Source organism: Monopterus albus, unplaced genomic scaffold (genome assembly GCF_001952655.1).
Source record: "Monopterus albus unplaced genomic scaffold, M_albus_1.0 scaffold16.1, whole genome shotgun sequence".
Lineage (NCBI taxonomy): Eukaryota > Metazoa > Chordata > Actinopteri > Synbranchiformes > Synbranchidae > Monopterus > Monopterus albus.
Window position 1 is genome coordinate 2359911 of NW_018127896.1, and position 21353 is coordinate 2381263.

The following is a 21353-nucleotide window of genomic DNA, read 5'->3' on the forward strand; positions in this document are numbered from 1 at the left end:
AATTTGTCATCAACTATGACACCTAGAAATTTTATTTCATATACTCGTTCTATATTAGCTCCCCCAATTTTCAATTGCAGTTCATTATCTAGTCTACGATTCCTAAATACCATAAATTTAGTTTTATCCATATTCAGAGATAGTATATTACTATCACACCATTTCTTTATCTTCTCAAGTTCCTGTGTAACCCGTCGAGAGAGTTGCTGTAGGTTTTCACCCGATGCCCATATGGTAGTGTCATCAGCAAATAAAACCACTTTCACTAAATCAGAAACCTTGCATATATCATTAATGTATAATATAAATAATTTAGGTCCCAAAACAGAACCCTGAGGCACTCCACATACAATATCCAGCTCACTCGATTGGTATTCACCCAACTTCACAAATTGACGCCTCTGTGTCAAATAACTTCTAATCCATTTCAGAACCATTCCTCTGATCCCATATTTTTCTAATTTGTCCATTAATAATTCATGATTGATTGTGTCAAATGCTTTTTTTAGGTCAATAAATATTCCTATCGTGTATTTTTTCTCATCCATAGCACTTGTAATGTCCTCCATCAGGTCGGTAATGGGCCAAAGATGTTGATCGGTTCGACCTAAAACCGTTCGCAATCAGAGAGGATTTTATGTTTGTCAATAAATGTATCTAATCTGTTATTAAAGAGTTTTTCCAGGATTTTTGAAAATTGTGACAACAGAGAAACCGGTCTATACTATGCGGCAGTAACAAATACAAACATCTTACCCTGATCTGAAGCAAATTTAACTAAATAAAACAAACTAAAATCAGATGCTCCTGCCTCCAGCATGTGTGGAGGGAGGACTGCCCTTCAGCAGAGACCTTCTCTCAGCTTCTTTGATCACTATACACTAAGACTACAGTTTAAACTTTTGTCTGATAAGCTTTGATAGCCATTTTATTTATATTAGTGAAGTAGAAGTATTGTGCATTTTGAACTAGAAATTTTGTGCTTATAAACTATCAAACTTTCTTTTCCAAAAGACTATATGAGCATAATCAAACAAAATGTTTATGTGGCATTGTGTTCCTCTGCGGCACCTTTCCATCTGTTTGTGGTGCTTCTCCTCCCGGGCCTGAGCCTTCATTTGCTGCACCTCGATGGTGTCGGGCTTTCTCCTCCTCATGTACAACTCATGGTTGCCCATACACAATGCCAAGACACGCTTGTTGATGCGCAGTCGAGGGGCATAAAACACAAAGTCCTATATGGGGGGGGGGGGCATAAAATGTTTCTTTTATTGTGAAGCAAGACATGATTCCTGTATAAATACAGCAGATGAATTTTACTCACAGGTGATTTCTTGTCAATGGGTTTGATGACAAACTTCTTGTCATTAAAAGAGATGTTTCGAATCTCACTCCAGGGGAAGCCGATCTTCGGTGTCAACCTGGGAAAAACAGAAAACTATGGTTAAGGGTGTGCACTTCATACTTCTGAGGATATACGAAGGACATTACACTGTTAGTGGTTGCAAGACTTATAAAATACAGCCAGCAGTTGGGGCTTTGATATGCAGACTAGCTTGCACAAATTACAGGATTAATAGTCTTTTTCAATTTCATATTTCCAGAGAAGCAGGTTAGAGTCGTGGTAGTATAAGCTTCTGTTTCTCTATGAAGCCTCTTCCGGCTCTTTTAAACCAGGAACTCACAATAAGACAAAGTAGACTGCTTTAGATTTTATAAAAAATAACCGTGCTGGTTATATCAGGTGACGTCACCTGATATGCCAGCTTGCAGCTGACTATAACGTTAGCCAAAACATGAGGAAAAGTCAAGGTGTGTGGCTGTTGTTTTGTGGTGTGTATCTAGAACAATTTGACATGACATTTCACATTAAGACAAATATTAAGATTAGCATTACAGTTAATACTAACAGCTCTTTGCCTGCAACCTTGGCCTGCTTGCAGTCTGCACTGCAAGCACATTAACCTGACCAGTTAACAGCCTGAGCTAGTCAACCTGTCTCCACTAAACATTTCTAGACAAAAAATCTCTGAATATCTATCTAACTAAGAAATAACCTAACAGTAGGAAACAAAAAGGAGGGTGAAACTCAAAATATCGCCTCCTGCTAACATTTGACAGGAAAGCGGGTGTTGTCTGATCAAAAAGAAACAAAGATAGAGAGAGGACAAAAAAATGATGAAGAGGTTGTTGCTTACAGTGAGACAAAGAAACCATCCCTTATGTCCCTCCATTGTCACATGAACAAGGGAGGAGGGACGGCAGCAGTGATGAACAAGATAACAGAGAGGAAGGGCAAAGCAGGGAGACACTAAGAGGAAATGCTATCAGAGTAGAGATTAAATCTGTCCTTTATTCCACAAATGAGGAAAAAATCTGATCAGGAAAGACACTCCTACTATGGACAATCTCCCTTTCTCCACCTCTCACACAGTTTCCAAAAATATAATTCTCTAAACTCCATTATGTTTCTTATGGCGGCACTGAGTCCTTCACAAAGTGAGAGAATAGTAGAGCTAGCGCAGCAGAGACTAGGGCTGGGCTCCGATAGCTGGTTCTACTTTGGATCCGGTTCCAAGTTGATGAAATAACGAAGTTCTTTAAGTTTCATGGCCAAACGAATCTCTTATCGAACCTGTCATTCATATTCTCCGTTTAGTTTAGACTCTCTGGCATCTCTGATAATACAGGTGTTGCCAAGAAGAAAACATTTACAAACTGGTGATAACTTTGTGAAACTGTTGTATATGTTATGTTAGGCTACGTAGCCTATTACATGTTATGTAAAAGTGGGGGGTGAGAGGCTGTCATAACCAAACATGGCAGACCTGCTTAATCACTCTGCAGTCAAAGAAACTGCAAAAACTAGTATTTGCATGTCAGTACTCACGGAGAAAGGAGGAACAACCCATCCTTTGTTTCCTAGCGTCCACCATGTTAAAGAACTTATATTATATTTCATAACATAAGAAAAGATTCAGATTTGATAAGTAGATCCAGAATTAGATTCAGATTTGATAACATGCCATCAAATCCCAGCCCTAGCAGACAGGTAATATCTAAGTTAATATCCAATATAAAAATGCATTATAAGAATGTAAGACTAGTTTGAGGCAATTCTGAAACTGTGTCACCACCAGCAAGAACAAATTTTGTTTTTAAATTCTAACATGTCTCATTCAGACCAGCTAAACACTAAACAGTTAAAATTCAATCCACAAAGATCCAGAAAAGGGAAGATACAAGAAGACAAAAGCACCGCATTAGTTGACTTCATTTTATTCTGAAAATAAATGCGATACATCCACCTCACCCTGTCTGACAAAAGTTGCCACGAACTGCTTATATTAATTCCACACTGTGACGGGGTTCTTCTTGAAGGATAAAATAAAGGATGGCGTAGTCATAAATGCAGTGCAAAACAATAATTTATTGTGCTCATCTCCCAAAGTGCACGGTAGAATAACAGAGAAATTTAGATATTTACAAAGAGTTTAAAATCATTCTTCAAAAAACACACACCAAGTAGCACTGCAGTTATCAGCAGAACTGGTATGGCCTTCTATGCAGCTCAGAAACAACTACTTGAAGCTAGAACCCAATTCGCCTTTAATACCAAAGGCCCTGCCCCCTACCAATTAAGTCAGTGACATTTACTCACGTGGCACACACATAACCATATTTAACAACCTCAATAACAGCAGCAATGTTTGAACCCACAGCTCCTGCTCGACAAACAGACGACGACAAACACTCAAACAGCACGAAAACCCGGTAAGTAATAATACAACTTAACTACATTGTAGATTCATTTGTAGGTGTGCATGTATGTCTTTGTAGCCTATATACTTCGTCAGCCATCCGTGACGGAGCTACTCTGGTCTTCATCAGTTACTTGTGACGGAGCCACTCCGTTCCACACACTTCTATAAAATCTGAATGTCTTTCTTCTTCGTGTTAAATTAACAGTCAGCTTGGCTCTGATTTTGTGCCAAAGCTCATAGAGATAGCAGGTATAACACAAACCGTTAAGATGACATGACACATTTGTAAATAAGCCCACTGAATCTGTGTGTGAGCCTTACTTGTCTTCATGTTCATAGATGTTGAGGCCGAGGGCATCCACACCCAGCCACAGCTGTGTGCCCTTCTTGTTTTTGATCTCAAAGTAGTTGACTCCGTACATCTCCAAGTCCTGGGCGATTTTAAGATACTCCATCATCGAATCCTCTCTGAAGGAGAGGAAAAGCAGGAATATTTTAGATCACACATTTTAAAAAAAAATATTAACATATCTGTAAGAGGAATTAATCTGTGTAAATTTAAAATTTTAAAATAAAAAGGCCACAATATCATACAATAAAGTCAACATGCCCATATAAACCAGGTCAACACTCTCAGCCCTCTTCAGTAGGTAGCTGCATAATGATACTGCCACAAGTCCAAACACATACACTCATAAATAAAATTTGAGTTTGTCTCACTCAGTGGCTTTCAAGCGAAGAAAGCAATAAGGCAAGTTTGACACACACCTGAGCATTCCTCGGTGTTCTTCATGCCAGGTCTGAATCCTGTCCTCCCACTGCTCCTTGGTCAACTTGTGCTGCTCCAGGACTCTATGCACACACAAAATGACTATTAAATGACCGGTTCCTCTAGAGGAAATCAACAGGGAATGAGACACATTCCAGGGCAGAGCTGGTGTGAGAAAACTGAAGGGACGCCTCCCAGAGTGTGTAGCAGTTTGGTCAATGGAAGGTTTGGAGTCGCTGGGGAAGTTTACCTCTGAGGCAGCAGTCCGTCATGGCTAAGGTAGCCAGGCTTGTGGACATCTTTGCTGTAGTCTCCATACTTGGCCTGGACAGAATATGATGCCAGTAACACAGCTGTCTCTGGGGGACAGTAGTTCTCATCGTTCAGGATGGCCTCCTTCACCTGGCAGAACCACAGAGAGAGAGAGAAGGGGCTCACTCAAATCAGTTCAGCTGACAATTTACAAGGTGTGGTTACCTTATGTCAAGCGCAAAGTGAGAGCTATATCAGGGTAATGGGGTCCTTTTCGAAATGACTAAGTATTAACTGCATTTCTTCAAAGCCATTTTTACTGTTACTTCATACTTTCATTTGGTGTTCAGCAGTGAGCAAAGCTTCAGAAGTTAAAACCTCACCCAGACGCATTTATCTTGTTAGAAGCGTGATGATGTCCATTTGTGCAAGTAAAGGCATTTTCATCCACCTGTTTTTAGGCACAGTGGAAACATATGAACCCAAAAGGAAAAAACTGAAATATCGAAAAAGAAACGAGGTTTTTACGCTCAGCTCTGGTGGGAAAGTTGGTGTATAATTAAAAACTAAACTTGACAACGTGCAATGGAACCTGATTTAATAAATAAATCATTACTTGAAGCATGCAACCTAAACTCACTCAAGCTTCAACTGAAGAGACAAAAATTGGGGGGGAAACAATCAGTGTGGACCAATAAAGAGAAGTGACTCCATGAAATAAACTCAAATCCCTGTTTTCTACATGAGATTTAAGTGGTGAAATATTCATTACATTATCCCATTACCTCCTTCTGCAATGGTATAGTGGCACTTGACCGGAGAATTGGCACTAGAAGCTGTTTGTACCCAGTACTTAATATTTCCAAATGCTAGTGGATGGAGCACATTAATTTGCCTTTTGTTTTGTAGATTTTCTGGAAATACAGCTACACTCCATATGAAAACTTGGTGTGGTTTTTGTTACCTGCAGAAAGAACAGTTTCTGGGTAATCTCCTGGATCAGCTCCTCTGAGACGTCCTCAGGGAAGAATTTGGCTCTGAACTTAAACTGCAGAGGGTTTTCTTTCTTCACATCCTGCTGGGTCACCTGGAGGATGAAGACAACAGCATCATCATCCATGCACCTATTGTATTAACTAACAGAACAAACTCACTGCCACAGCTATTCAGGGGGTGGGTGTACAGGTAGGAAACATATTTTGCTTTGTTTACACTTTCATATCAGCTGTCACCAATATGGCTCGAACCCAGAACCTTCTTGCTGTGAGGCGGCAGCACTAATCACCATGCCACAACACAGAAACGCATAAATTATGTCTGAGGTACTTTATAAACGGTCACAATTTCCAAGCTTGCTCATGAGCACAGACATTTTTAATTCTCAGCTGTAAAATGTCTCACAACTCTTAAAAATCCTGTATTGGTCAGATAAGATAAACAAGCCTATTCTTCACCTAACTCTTCTGTAATGTGGTCACTATCAGTCAGAACTGATTTATTGACATTTAGGGACATATGCTAATGGGCTGGGCTGTAAATATGTGCACTGCTGGCACTCACACACATGCAAAATAGTTTCCATTGCAGCCCTTCTTGTTAGAAGAAACTCTGCCCTGCCCTGCAAGCATTTAAATGGAAAAACAGTTACGTGTGTTTTGTGGTGGTTATGACAAAGGAGATGGTTAAAGCAAAGGGAGTCTGACCTTCTTATTGAGTTTGAGCCAGGTGATGTAGCCTTTACTGTCCACATACTGGAGTCCAAAGAACCAGACCTCCCGCAGACCCACTGTCTTCACAACCTGAGAACAAAACAGAATTAAATTAACCGGAGTCCTTACACATGCTACAAATATCATTTTGCCTTCATTTGACAGTTGACAGTGTAAACTGGCAGGAAATATGTGGCAAGAGAGACAGTGGTGACAGATGTCCCCAGTCAGAACTGAACCAGGAACATCATGGTTATGTAGAAAGCATTTTAAATCACTCCACCACCAGGATGCATACATACACAACTTTAGCAGATGATCAAAACAATAAAGAAAATGATAACAAGGATACCCCCCCAAAGGAAAACATCGTCACTTTTACTAACCTGGTCAAAGAGCTGTTTTCCTGTGGTATTAGGCTGGATGGCGAACTCCAGCTCTGCATCCATAGTGGTCACACGGACATTGATCTAGAAAACAAACATATCAAAGTGTTTACTTTATCATATTAACACAGGCAAAGATTTTACATCAACACGTCAGATAGAGCACTACCACCTGAGGTCGTAAAACCAAGAGCAAGTTTTCTACATACTGTTCTGTTTAAATCAGGTCAGTTTCTGGACAAGTTGAATGGCTAAATGTGCTTGGGACAATTACTGCCACACTGTAATAACATGATTCCTACCTCTGCACTAGGCCCATTACAATTACCATTTGCTGATCTCAACTAAACATCCACTAATCTCCATCAACAATCAAGCAAAATTACTCATCACAAGCTTTTATTTTTAGCTTTGCTTGGAGGTGCAGTTATGTTTTTGTTAAAACAAACAGATTTCCTGTTGATACAGTGTTCCAGTAGCCAACCATTCAACCCTTTCTGTAAAAAACACTCACTCCTCAGCACAAAAAAAGGTTAACTACATTGGACATTTAAGCTCTTTGATTTAAGCGGGTAAAACAAAAACAAAAAAAATCACAAGGCACATCACCAAACAAAAATGTCACAAAAAGTATATTTATTGAAATTTAATGAAGATCTAGTCTCAATTTACTCAGTGTGAAACCTGGGCCTGTTTAGTTGAACCCAAAGCAGATATTCTTGCAGGAATTGAAGAAAGACACGCACGAAGATCTTCCTCAACAGCTCTGAGTCTCTCTCTTTTTTTCGTCTTTATAGCAGTCATGCTTGAAAAGCCCACATTGCATAGATAGGTTGTGGAGAAAGGGAGCAGAACTGAAATAGCTTTGTTTGCCAGAATAGGGAACTCCTTGGCAGCAGTCCGCCAAAAACTATCCAAAGGTATATCAGCAAAGCTCAGTTTTAGACCACGATTTTGTCTCAGTTCAGTTATTTCTTCCTGCTTCTGCAAAGACCTTTCCAACTGCAGTTGAGCTGTATGGGTTCCTAACCCAGTCAACGCAATCAGTGGAAAGTGAAGGGAAATAACATGACGATTTCTACTCAAGACTTTGCAGATGTTTACCTATTGTTTCACACAGTGCAGCACTGTTGACACCCTGCCATTTCTGAGTGTGTGGGAACATGTTAAGGTTGGCACTTTACACATGTTGTTTCCAGAGCTACACCTTTGAACAAAATCTCTTTATTTTATCTGTACTTGTGAGCAGGTTTTCATTTCGGCCTTGCATTCGTGTGTTCAGGTCATTCAGATGTTGAAATATACTGTATCTGCCAGATATGCCAGTCTTGAACACCATTCATCACTTGAGAGCAACTTAGCGTCATCATGCTTCTCATTTGTCAAAACACTTTCAGTTCCTCCCACAGCTCATATACACAGGCTAAAACTTTGCCACGGGACAGCCACCGAACCTCCATGTGGAGCAATAACACTTTATGTTGCACTCCCATTTCCTCACACAGTGATGTGAACATGCGACTTTTTACAGGTATCGTTTGCACAAAGTTTATCATGCGCACAACATCTTCCAGTGCAGGTCTGGCAACGAGTGCTTCCCGGTGCAGAAAACAATGCGCTGCAATGACATCTGGATGTTGCTCTTTCACTTTGTTTACAAATCCTTTGGTGCTCTCGAGCATGGCAGCTGCTCCATTGGTGCAAACACTTACGCAGTTTTACCACTTCAGTCCTTCTTGTTCAAGGTAAAAAATTTCCTTTCCTGTTGTTCTTTCTGGCAATTCCTTGCAAAACAGAAAGATTTCTCCAATGATGTCTATCTACAAAGCAAATGCAAATTTCCCACTAATGTGCAACTTTTCCAAAACCATCTTTTCAATGTCAGCAGACATGTCTTCAATACGTCTGGAAATTGTATTATTTGAGAGGGGGCCAAGCATCTCTTTTAAGACAATTTTGCAGGCAGGCAGTATTAATGCCTCTGCTATGGTTTGTGGCTGTTTTGATTTAGCGATGAGTTCAGCAACTTGGTAGCTAGCTCTAAGTGCTTTCTTACTCGTCTTGGTAGTTTTCCTCATTAATGCTGCCTGTTTCTCAGTCTGTTCACGCAGTTGAACGAAATAGTCCATGTTCTTATTTTGAAGTGATGGGTGTTTTGTCTGGAGATGGCATTTAAGTTTACTTGGAACCATGGCACTGTTTGACAATTTTTCCCCGCACACCAGGCACAGCGGAATTGGCTTGGTTGGTTTCCGAATATAAGTGAATCCAAAGGCAAGATGACTTTCATTGTATTGTCTTGAGCTCACCTTTTTTGCTTTCTTCTGACCACTCACAGCATGACTATGTACTTTCGTATTTAGCGCGATACTGCCCTCTAGTGGAAGAGCATGCAATTGTTCTGCCCCGTCACTACACGCCGCTGGCTTAGAGTACAAATCAGGTGAAATTGGATAATCTTCCACGGCACACCTGATGATTTCTCACGGCACACTTATGTGCCACGGCACAGTGGTCATGTGAAAAAATTAGGACACCCTTTGAAAGCATGTGTATTTTGTAACATGTTTTAATATATGGTTATTTAATCTCAATTTTAACAATACAGAGAGATTAAAGTAATACAACTAAACAAGTAAAACTGAAGAAAAGTCTTTTCAAGATCTTCTGTAAATGTAATTCTACAAAAATGCCTATTCTAACTGAGGAAAAAGATAGCACACCCTCACATGTATGCCCTCTTAAAATGGCTCAAATCACACACAGGTATATCACACCAGGTGCACATAATTAGTAGATCAATCAGCCATTCCACTGTCCGGAAGATAGTCTACAAGTGGAGGGCTTTCAAAACAACTGCCAACATGCCCAGGTCTGGTCGCCCCAGCAAGTTCACCCCCAGAGCAGACCGCAAGATGCTAAAAGAGGTCTCCAAAAACCCTAAAATGTCATCTCGAGACCTACAGCAGGCTTTGGCTACTGTTGATGTAGAAGTGCATGCCTCTACAATCAGAAAGAGACTGCACAAGTTTAACTTGCATGGGAGGCGTGCAAGGAGGAAACCTTTGCTCTCTAAGAGAAACATCAAGGCCAGACTGACATTTGCCAGAGAGAATGTTGACAAAGACCAGGACTTCTGGAATAATGTTCTTTGGACAGATGAGTCCAAAATTGAATTATTTGGACACCAGAGCAGAGGACATGTTTGGCGTAAACCAAACACAGCATTCCAGGAAAAGAACCTCATACCAACTGTGAAGCATGGAGGTGGAAGTGTCATGGTTTGGGGCTGCTTTGCTGCAGCAGGACCTGGTCAGCTCACCATCATAGAATCCACCATGAATTCTACTGTGTATCAGAAGGTGCTTGAAGAACATGTGAGACCATCGGTTAGAAAATTAAAGCTGAAGCGGAACTGGACCATGCAACATGACAATGACCCAAAACATACTAGTAAATCAACCAAAGACTGGCTGAAAAAGAAGAAATGGAGAGTCCTGGAATGGCCGAGTCAAAGTCCAGACCTGAATCCCATTGAGATGCTGTGGGGTGACTTGAAAAGGGCTGTACATGCAAGAAACCCCTCAAACATCTCACAGCTGAAACAATTCTGCATTGAGGAGTGGGATAAAATTCCCTCAGACCGATGTCAGAGACTATTAGATGGCTACAAGAACCGTCTCACTGCAGTTATTTCAGCCAAAGGAGGTAACACTAGCTATTAGGGGCTAGGGTGTGCTAACTTTTTCCTCAGTTGGAATAGGCATTTTTGTAGAATTACATTTACAGAAGATCTTGAAAAGACTTTTCTTCAGTTTTACTTGTTTAGTTGTATTACTTTAATCTCTCTGTATTGTTAAAATTGAGATTAAATAACCATATATTAAAACATGTTACAAAATACACATGCTTTCAAAGGGTGTCCTAATTTTTTCACATGACTGTAGGTACTGACATCTAGCTCTTTCTCAGTTGAGCGACAATGTTGCAGGAAATTACAGAACTCCTACACAGGAGAATGGAAGAATGTCAGATCAGTGTGTGTGAATTTCCCACAATCCTAACCACAGTTTACTAAAGGAACTGTGCAAACTCATGTCTCTCTCCCTCTTTCCACCCTAAACGGTCCGGATGAGCAAGCTCCATCTTTCAAGGCAGTCTTCTACTTAAGGACCTTGGCCGGGGTGGAACACAGGATAACTCATTCATTGGCCGGGGTGGAACAGAGGATAACTCATTCATTGGCTGGGCCTTATTAAGCAGCACTGGCAGCAGATCTAGCAGCAGCTAATGGAACAGAACAGAGTGGGGCTGACTTCTGAGGCATCTGACATCCTTCCTCCCACACCTATGCACACCGAGATGACTGTTGCCTCAGCGGTGGTTATAAAGATGAAAGTACAGAGGAAGACTAGAAGCACAATCAGAGGCAAAGTGCAACGGCACAAAGTCTAGCAAAAATGCAAGAAGTGAGAAGAAAAAAGAGTGAGGGCGATAGAGCGCAACAGGAAGTAAGAGAGATGATCTATGGTGAGCTCGCTTAGAGATGAAGTTACTGCAAGATTAGTGTAGACGAACGAACGATAAGAAAATGGAGGGACAGGAAATGAGCCACAGAAGAAACTGAGACAGTGAACCCCTCTTTTCCTCTGAGCAATTACACACTGAACCTCAGGAATGCTGACTTTGCATTTCCCTCCCTCTTATTTCTCATCGTCTCTCCTGCCTTCATCCCTCTCCCTGATTCTCATGTCTTTCAATGAAGATTCCACACAGAGAGGCACTTTATTTTTACACCACTGCTTAATCCATATTCAGAAAAATGAACGCACATTGCAATGTATGCCAGTTACAGTATCTGCAGGAGCAGAAGAAGTAATTGTTTCACAAAAGGATGACTTTTGTCCTCAGTGAACCTTATTTAGCAAACACACATCAACCAAGTGTTGAGATTGTTTTGTGTGAAGATTGTGCAGCAGTCGGTCACACTAAAAGAAGCCAGCTAGGATAATACCTTTAACTACTATGGAAACATCTCCAGCTACAATCCAAGTGCACAAAACAAACCTCTGCCACATCAGCAAAATAACCTGTTCATTGTTAAGTGACAGAAGAAGTTTCAAGAGTGGTTGCTTCACTGACTTTTTGAGACAGGAGAGGTTCTGAGCTGGGGTCTCTCAGTGAGCAGCCTAAAACATCCCCTCAGCTGCATTTGTGTAGGACCTGTCTGCCATTGTCATCAGTGATCAGCAGTGAAAGAGTCAACCTTTGTACTCCGTATGTGTATATGTGTCACTGGCAAAACATGGCCAAACCACATAGGAGAGACAGGAGGAATATCTTGTGTGAACTAGACGGTCAGATAATCCTCTCTCTCCTGCAGAGAGAGGGGGAGGAGAAGAGGGACAACAAAATGCAGAGGCAGTGGCATGGCTCAAAACAAGATTTACTCCAACAGTATGGTTCAAACAAAGATGTACTACCTGCAAATTCAGGTGTTTGTTCAATGCAATGCACTTACGCCATATAAGGAAGACTGCACGGCATGATATGAAATTAAATGACATGCCTTAATAGATCCTGAAAGCAACAGGTAAACTCTAAAGCCCCTTTTACACTGCTCATTCAACACAGGAGTTTTCTGCCTCACCACTGTATAAAAGGCAGTACCAGGATTCCAGCAGCTGTGTAAAATGCAACACAGGGGCAGCAGTTTGCTGGCTTTTTAAATTAAGTGTAAAAAGGGCTTAAATCAAAACAGTCGTCTTGATGGAGGGTCAAAACACCACAAGTTTGGTGCAGTGTCTTTATAAAAAGGACTTAAAACTAGTTTAATACCGGCAGCATCTGCTGAAGCCTGTTCTCCAGCAGCCAAGTTTGCAGACATGGATCATATTTACATGCACACATTTGTACCTCATTTAGATGTGGTAAGAGATGCTTTGTGGCTGTACTTAACTCTGCTTAATTACTACTACCCCACACCATCTTATAACAATACTTCCTGGACAGTGTATATTAGCAACGGAAAAACATCCAAATTTCCTTTCTTCTCCATCTTCTATCACACTGGCTAGACTTGCAAAGGACCATCTCTGGCAGAGAGCCAAAACCCCTTACAGCTGCATCTGCTGGGCACTGTGGGTGAATCTGAGTCCATATCAAAGCACATGATACTGAGCCCCAGTGGGTGACAGTAGAGAAATGGAGACAATGTTGAGCAAAATTTTGACAAGTTCCGTTTCTGTGGGTTTTTTCCTGCTGGTTTGTTTCCTTTATTTTCGAACTTCAAACACTGTTCAGAGTGGTGCCAACAATGGTGAAAGGTTGTCCAATTCATGTCAAATCCAGTGGCTGTATCGTTCACTTGTTTTTTTTTTTTTTTAATAGGCTGTTTCAGAATGTTACAAAATCCCTCTCTTCATTTCTTCTCCATGTGAAGACGAGTTCTCACTCAGGCAAGTTCCTTTTTAAATGTGCAGCTGTTTAGAGGAGCTTTCCTGAGAGAGGCCTTATCGGGTGTTCAGACTGAGTGTGTTAAAATGCAATCCCCCATTGAAATTAATGGAGGACTGTGTTTTTTCCACACCTTTGAAACTCAGTTTGAACACAGCCTTAAGAAACACACACACTTCAATCAGTAGAGCTGCTAATCAGGCCTGCTGGGCTCAGAGCAGCTGTCTGTCCCTCCGATTAACCCCCCTGCAGGGTGAGGCAATCCTCGGAGGACGGGAGAAACGGAAGGGGAGCAGAGGAGGAATCACCATTGCCTACAAACACAAACATTCATCCTTTGGGGAAGGGCAGGTGAATGCATTGTGGAAAGCACCCCGTTCACAAGAGAACAAAAAAAGACCCCCATTTGACTGTTGTTCAGATAGGATCTGAAACATTTCCAGTGATTTACTAGCTCTACTTGATTCTGGACCTAGCTTTTGTATTATAAATGAGGTGACAGGTCAAACACAACCGGCAAACAGAGTTTTAATGTTGCCCAGGGAGAGTCAACACGGCAACTCCTTCCTTCCACTAACCCAGTTGGCCCAGACAACATCACAGGATGTACACAGGGCTGACTGCAAAAAACTTTTGTTCACAGTAAAGCTTTCTGTGGCTTTAAAATTTTACAAAGTTGTGATGATTACTGCAAAAAGCACTACTTGAAGATGAATTCAGCAACCTCCCTGCTAGTTCAAACTCTTCTGGTACTCAGCCTTGAACTGTTTTTATGCCAGATGAATGCTGACACTGACACATAAGACCTACTCCAAAAGTTCTGATGTCTGGCATCAGTCCCAGATAAGGTCAGACCTAATGGGCCTTGCTGCTTCCTCTGTTTATTATGTCAGTGCCTCTCCACAACTAGCTGTACTTTCTCTATCAGTTACTGCCCGTGACAGAGATGCTGCTCTCATCACTTTGCTATCCTAGGAGCTGTTTTGAGATGGTCCCTCTGTGACTCAAGGCACGAGGGAGAAGTGAAGGATGACATCAGTGCCTGGCTGCTCCTCTTCTGTAGCGTCTCAAAAACCCCCACATCGAAAGGAGCTCAACAAGAGCTGTGCCTCACTTGTGGCAAAAGCTGAGGCCTGTTGTTCCAAGATCCTAGGAAAGTTTCTGATGTAATCTTTAGCAACTTGCCTCTGAAATCTTTCCATAAGACAACTCTAACTAAGCTGTGTTTCAAATTCATCAAGTAAACCAGAGATGGTCACATACCACTGACAAATACTCAGAACAGCTGTGTCATATTTTGTCTGCACAGAGTAGCAAGCGGTCAAAACAAGAACATACCTTGAAAATCTCTCACTGTAAACTAACTGCGGAGCTCCAGACTTGTGCAATGTCTCACCAAGTCTGTTTATGATGAAAAAGCAACATAGCACCAGTGGGAATCCGACAGCCATGAAGGGACTGCATCAAATTGGTTTTGTTTTGGCAATGTTCACATCTCAGGACTTTAGCATTCTCTCCACCCTTCAAGCAACAATGGCAGCAGTGTTGCAGTTGCAAGGCCTGTGGGCCAAGGCAGTTCACTTCACAGTCTGGCTGTTGTTTACTTGGAAGAGGAGTATGAGGAGTGGGAGCAGCCATAAGGATGAAACTGCCACTTCATGCACTACTCAAAGTGCATGAAGTCAGTGCATGCTGAGTACTGTGGCAACTAGAGAGCTGCTCCAAAGAGTCAGGTTAGGCAGGAATAAACAAACAAGATTCATGTTTCTGATTCATATCATACATCCTGACCTACATGGGCTACTGTTTAATAAGGTGCAACATTGCAACTCATTTTTTCCATCAATTAGAAGGAACAGTGCCTAACTCAAGTGTTTTTTTCCTGACTTATTTCTGTACATTTGTGCACAGTACAATAAAAGCCATTGGTACTTTTATGTCAATGTTCATCTAGCTCTTTCAGTCTTTTACCGGTTTCGGCATCTTTGCTTCCTCTCCTCCTTACACCCGAAAGTTGAGAGGATAAATCCGTCACAGGATGGCAAAAACACCTGTGTCACAGGATCTGAAAGCAAAACAGAATTTTGTTTTCATTAGGCACACAGTATACACGGGTGAAACAATAGTAGTGGTTTTGCATTCAGTCCTAACAAGCACTACTACTTTACATAAGTGTACATACAATAACTACTGTATTTAAAACATAATTACTGTGAAAGAGAAAACTGAAAGACAGCCAAGTTATCATATAGTGACTCCTGGAAACACTGTAAAATGATCTCAGTTATCAAACTAAAATATCTGTGACATAAAAACAAGACATTATTAATTTCAGTCATGCTCACACTTAAATTAGCCCACTATTGTGGCAATTAAAAGATATTAAACTAATTCCCAGGCACACCTCATCCAAATGGAGGAAGAAAAAAAAAACTAATTAACTAAATTAAATCAGATTTCTTTTACTGATTGTTTCTGCAACACACATCGCAGAACCAGGTTTATCTGATCTGGAACAATAGCCCGAAAACGTTTGGTACTGAGTCTGACTTGTGTTGAACTATATGAGCCTGAAATGATTTAGGGAAACCATGAGTTAATGGTATCACCACAGTTTAATTTGGATGTCCTAGCATTGTCTGATTGTATTTTGCTCAGTCATAGGTTCTGTACCACAGTCTAAGTTTACAAAATGTTCTATTAGCAGACAACAGCAGAGTAGCCCACTCTATTATGGTGGGTTATTAAACTTCATTATTTGCCTCTGATATGTTGCTCAAGGACGCTTTAGCAGATGGGATGCTTTCCGTCACTGGGGCTTGTAGCAACTACACTTTATTTGTCATTGTCTTTAATACCTTTTATCCATCTTCACACAACACATCTGGTTGAATGATCAGCTGCCCTGTTCAAAACTTCAATTTGGGAAAAGTATTTTAATACTACATAAGGCATTCAAGTGGCATGCAATCAATCACCTCTTGTTGTTTGATCCGACTGCAATAAATATTTTAAAGTCCAGGGCCCAATACAAGACTAATATTGGAGCGTACTCCCTTTTAGTAAATGAAAGAAGAAGAAGTAGAAGCAGAAAGAAAAAAAAAGAAGATAATGTTGATTGAAAAATATATTAATCACCTCGAATGTACGTGGTACAATTATCTCAACAGTGACTTTATATACAGTAACAGTGTGCTCAACGTGATGGTTAAGGTTAGTAAAATGTAAATACATACATAAAAACGTTGAATATTTGAGTTGCAGCGCCTGTGCTCCACAACAGTTATCTTGTCTATTTACCCGCCGAGAGTTGGCTTCCGTTACGACGCAATGTAACGTAACCAGCTTACCCAACTTAACGAAACAGCAAAAACATTAAAATACAGAAGTTTAACTTGTTAAAATGGCATCTTTTCTGAGTTTCACTCGGTAAGTCATTAATATTAGCCTCTTTCTTGACACAGCCAAAAGGCTGCTGACATGTTCATGCTAGTGGGTGTAGTCTACATAACGGGACAAGCCTAGCTCAGGCTCGTATCGCTTCTACATGTGAAGTTTTACAACCTTGAAAATGTTGGCCCGCGTTAATTCACCAAAGTAAACGCAAAAAAGAGGAAGTAACCTCAAATTAAGGCTACAAAATGAGGTTACGGTGCGCTTAAAGAATATTTACGGGGACCAACTTTGTACAAGTCAACATTTATATCGTTATAAAATGTGAACTGGTCGAACACGAGGATATCCGTTATAGCACGAAACTTGAAGAGAGCTCATCTTTTAGGGAGAGGAAACTCACCGGAGGGGGACGAAGTAGATCTTTAAATTAATAATAGAGCCTTCAAGTGTAACAAAATATCCACGGTGAAAAACTCTGTTGCAGTTCCTGTTCCTTAGCTCTCCGTACGTTTATCGAAATAAATTCTCAGTCATAGAAAAGCCGTTGAATTCTCAGCAACCATAAGGCGATTTAGGATGACACCGTCGAGTCCGCCGGAATACAAAGTCACGACTTCCGCTCTCATCTTTAAAAATAAAAGCATCGTGAATGCGTACCGGGAAGATTTTTAAATTTTTTTTTTGGTAAAATGACACATTTCACATTAATGTGAATTATTGGATTATTGATACATTATCATTTAATGTTGGAGCTGGTAAAGGTGGAGCTAATTTTACCTACTTTTTAATTCAAATTAGTAGCTTGAATTCGCCACCAGGGATCAATAAAGTCTTTCCACCACACTTAAATAAATCACAAAAGCATTAGCATCAAAATATTCTTAGAATACCAACAGTAAAAGTGGGCTTCTAATTATGCAGAATGTCACATTTCACATTAATGTTTATTATATTAATAGATTATTGATTATAATTACTGATGCTTCATTGGGTTAATCAATTTGACTTTGCAGCTGATACAGTCATTCTTTTACTGTAGCTTATGCAGAAGTGTTGCTTCCAAAACGGACATAAAATAATTAACAACTGACTGCTTAGGAGCTATAGTTTCATTTCTTATCTTTCTAATCTTGCAGCTCTAACTTTGATTTTTGTTTGTCAGTTTGTTTTCATTTTGAAGGAAAAATGACAAATTTCCGGTTTTGTCTTCAGTTTCTGTTCCTAACTTGACGCAGATAATGGTGGAGAAGTACAACATGGCTGTCAGCAGCTGAGGAGTGGATGCAAAGTAGCCTAAATGTGGGGCATGCATTGTGCCATGAGGTGTATGGAAAGGGTGATTTATACCATTGTCTGACTGGATATGTGAGTCCCCCAGAACAGAACGCAACGGGAACGTGTGCACAGGCATTTAGTATTTTGGAGGGTTATCTGCAAATTTATCATTTTTTGTATATAGCTCAATGGTAGAGCTCCCCACTCTAGACCTCCTGGTAGACTGCATCAGTAGTTACAAGCTTGTTCATTCTGAATACAACACACTCAACTTTCAATTGTACTATAATGAAGTCTTATCAGTTGAAATTTGTGTTGGATGGATTCAAGAATCCGTGGATCAGCACATACTGTAGGTTATGTATTGTATATATGACCAAAACTGTTGAAATGCCTGCTCTGCAGATACACAACATATCAGTGTGTGTATGTGTATCTATCTGTTTATGACTGAGTATTTCACAGTTGCAACATTACATACCTGCGAAAGCAACCCATTGCTCCCATTACTCATCATCTGTAACATCATATACACAGCAAAATTTGAAACCAAAGTCATTTGGGCCAAACACTGTATAAAGTCTCAACAGTTTGCACTACAATACAGATTATTTAATCTTTGACAAAAGAAGAATGACAAATTTAAGTATTAAATCATAAAAGATTCAGTGTGGACCTTTTCACTTACTGTTCATGTGCAAAAAGATGTGATACTGGATACTAGATTTAGTTTAGGCATCAACAGGACCTCCTTTTGGGCTGTGTGACAACCCTGGTTCAAGATGAGAACTTTTGTCAAATATAATCTTCATCCCCATTTTTCATGTCACCCTCCTCTGTGAATCCAGTACAGGGAAGATGGCAAATGAGTTACAAAATGTGTGTGCATTTTGGTTAAATTCAAAAGCCAAATTGTTCATGGTGTCTCTGTTTTACTCTTATATTGTGTAAAATTAGTTGCAACAAATAGTTCAGTACCTTGGAAATACAGTACGGTGGGTTTGTTGTGTGGATTCATGTCATGTTTTTGCACATCCCTTTTAGACCACTAGATGTCATTGTGTCCCCTTTAGAGGAGTTACTTGTTGACTGTGTGTCTGACTTGAACATTTACATTCCACTCTTAATCTCAAAAAGTCTTAAAACTTTAAAGCTTTTTAAAAAGGTTATTCAGATAATTAAATAATTCAGTGAATAGTGGGCATATTTAATAACCCCTAAAAGTTCCCACAAGAGGTAAAAGAGTGGAGAAGGTGGCAGTTGAACTGAACTGGTCCACCGTTACACCGAAATCTGTGACCCATCAGATTTTGTGACCACAAGGGTGCTGTTGTACATTTTTATAATTTGTTGTGTCGGCAGTGAACCAGACAAAGCACGTATATGTTAATTCATATTAGAGAATTTAATGCTAATTTGATTACACAATTCCCTGGAGTATTAGGCTATGGTGTGGGGTAAACTGATGACTCTAACAAAATTCAGTTTGAAATGAGGTGAAATTAAAACCGAACAGCTGAGCATGCATCATTCTTAATGTCCAGTTTCCTGCCTACAATACAGCCATGACTTATTCATTTACTTCAATCAGCTGCACAGAGTAATCCCTTGATTTAAGGGAAGGGTTTAGTGAATCATTTTCTATCATGTAGTGCTCGTATCAAGAACAAAATTAGTTTTGTGTTTTAAAGTAAATGTGTTTTCCTTTTCCTTTTGAATTTGTTGCATGTACAGTGTGTTTTGTAGGAAGTAGCCAAAGCTGCCTGACATCCTTTATTTGATCTGGAAAGTAATATTTGCGGTAGTGGGAACTTGAATTCAAAGGTGGGTTTGTGCACTTTCCTTGGAAATCACGCACACACACACACACACATGATAACCCGATGACTCTTTAATTTCCATGTGCTCTGGACATTTCCCCTGGCCATGTCTATAAACTTGGCTGTTACAGGTCTCTCAACTGCAGAAGTGCCTCCTTCCTCCCCTCCCTCTCTGTACACTGCTGACTAGTGCATTAGTCTGTTTCTGTTCTCTTCATTATTCCCGCTGCTCAGTGTGCGTCAGTATTGCTTTTAGTCACAGGTTCACTTTTAGATTCTAATGGTTGTTGGCATCCGTGCTCTTTTAGGAGCAGTGAGGACAGTCTGCAGAGTTTTGGTGTGCAAGGATGGAAGAAGAGCAGTCAGTGCCGGACCTGGAGCAGATGCTGAAGTTGCTGTCGACACTCAGTGGTAGGGATCCTGTCAGTTTGTCAACAGAAGCTTGTCCTGTTCTGTGTCGGTTTCCTCTTTGCTTTATGTGTGATATCATGTCTAAGTAACACACACATTCTTGGGCTTCTTTGCACCTCCTGTCATTTATATGCATCTTTAATTACAATTGCTTTAGCAGGATTTCATCTGCACCTGACACTGAAATGAACACCAAGTATGTCCATGTGGCAATACCTCTGACAGCATGTCTGTGTTTTTTTCTGTTTCTCATTTCTTTCCTTTATGGTGGCTCTGTCTGCTTTAACTGAAACAAAAAGGATTGTTGTACAAGGTTTCACTTACCTGTAACTTATGTTAGAGCCATTTTGAGTTTCCTTCCTATTACCAGTAATTCAAAAACAAACCCATCAAGGCCACGCTCATCTTCTCTTAAATGAGCTGCATACCTCTTAGAGGTCATAGACCTTTGGTTTAAAAAAAAAAAATCCACAAAAACAACTCATAAACACAGACAGGACTGTTGTGTCCTCGTCAATATTTTGGGTGATTCTTTATTCGATAGATTATATATTATATATTGAATAAATGCATGTGTATATATACATTTTTATTTACTTGTTTTCTCAATTAGAAGGTCTTTAATTGTGACAGAGGACAGACACAGACACTCACATTTGCAAAGTTAGTATAATTATCTGAAGGGGTTTATGTCATAACACCCCCTGCCCTCTCTTCCTGTGATAAATAAAGAGCAGACATGAAGTGAGATAAATAATTCACCAGAACATACACAGGCAGCAGCTTGAGGGCACATGAACAAGCTCATAGTATGAAACACACCATGTCTTTTTTGGGGTCAGTTAAAGAGAGCTACAAGGTTTTGAGCTGTTCATATCTGTTAGTGTGTTGACCCGACATTCACACTACAGCATTAGCAATCGACCGACCTGGAGAAGAGGTTAGTTGTTAGTTTGAGTGCGTGTGCTGATTGTGAAACACAGGTGGAGGCTTGTGCTACGTGTGATTTTCTCCGAGTAAGTGGATGTCTATGTCTAAAGTAATTCAGTGACAGGATGGCAGGATTTCCTGTCACCATGGGGAGATTCCTCCCACTGTGTTTCCCCCTCATTTTT

At 40.3% G+C, this 21353-nt stretch overlaps 2 protein-coding genes across 2 annotated transcripts in view; one reads left to right on the forward strand and one right to left on the reverse strand.

Moving 5' to 3' along the window:
* Positions 1-17347, reverse strand: part of LOC109955631 (radixin-like) — a 24497-nt gene extending 7150 nt beyond the window's left edge. The window contains exons 1-10 of the mRNA XM_020591979.1: positions 17133-17347; positions 15308-15401; positions 6881-6964; positions 6489-6584; positions 5750-5872; positions 4784-4935; positions 4533-4616; positions 4086-4232; positions 1325-1421; positions 1072-1235 (exon numbers count right to left, since the gene is read on the reverse strand). Coding sequence (XP_020447635.1) covers positions 1072-1235; positions 1325-1421; positions 4086-4232; positions 4533-4616; positions 4784-4935; positions 5750-5872; positions 6489-6584; positions 6881-6964; positions 15308-15319 — 959 coding nt within the window. The 5' untranslated portion in view covers positions 15320-15401; positions 17133-17347. The remainder of the gene's footprint in view (positions 1-1071; positions 1236-1324; positions 1422-4085; positions 4233-4532; positions 4617-4783; positions 4936-5749; positions 5873-6488; positions 6585-6880; positions 6965-15307; positions 15402-17132) is intronic.
* mcf2la (mcf.2 cell line derived transforming sequence-like a) overlaps positions 16523-21353 on the forward strand; it is a 38467-nt gene continuing 33636 nt past the window's right edge. The window contains exons 1-2 of the mRNA XM_020591976.1: positions 16523-16765; positions 20136-20238. Coding sequence (XP_020447632.1) covers positions 20175-20238 — 64 coding nt within the window. The 5' untranslated portion in view covers positions 16523-16765; positions 20136-20174. The remainder of the gene's footprint in view (positions 16766-20135; positions 20239-21353) is intronic.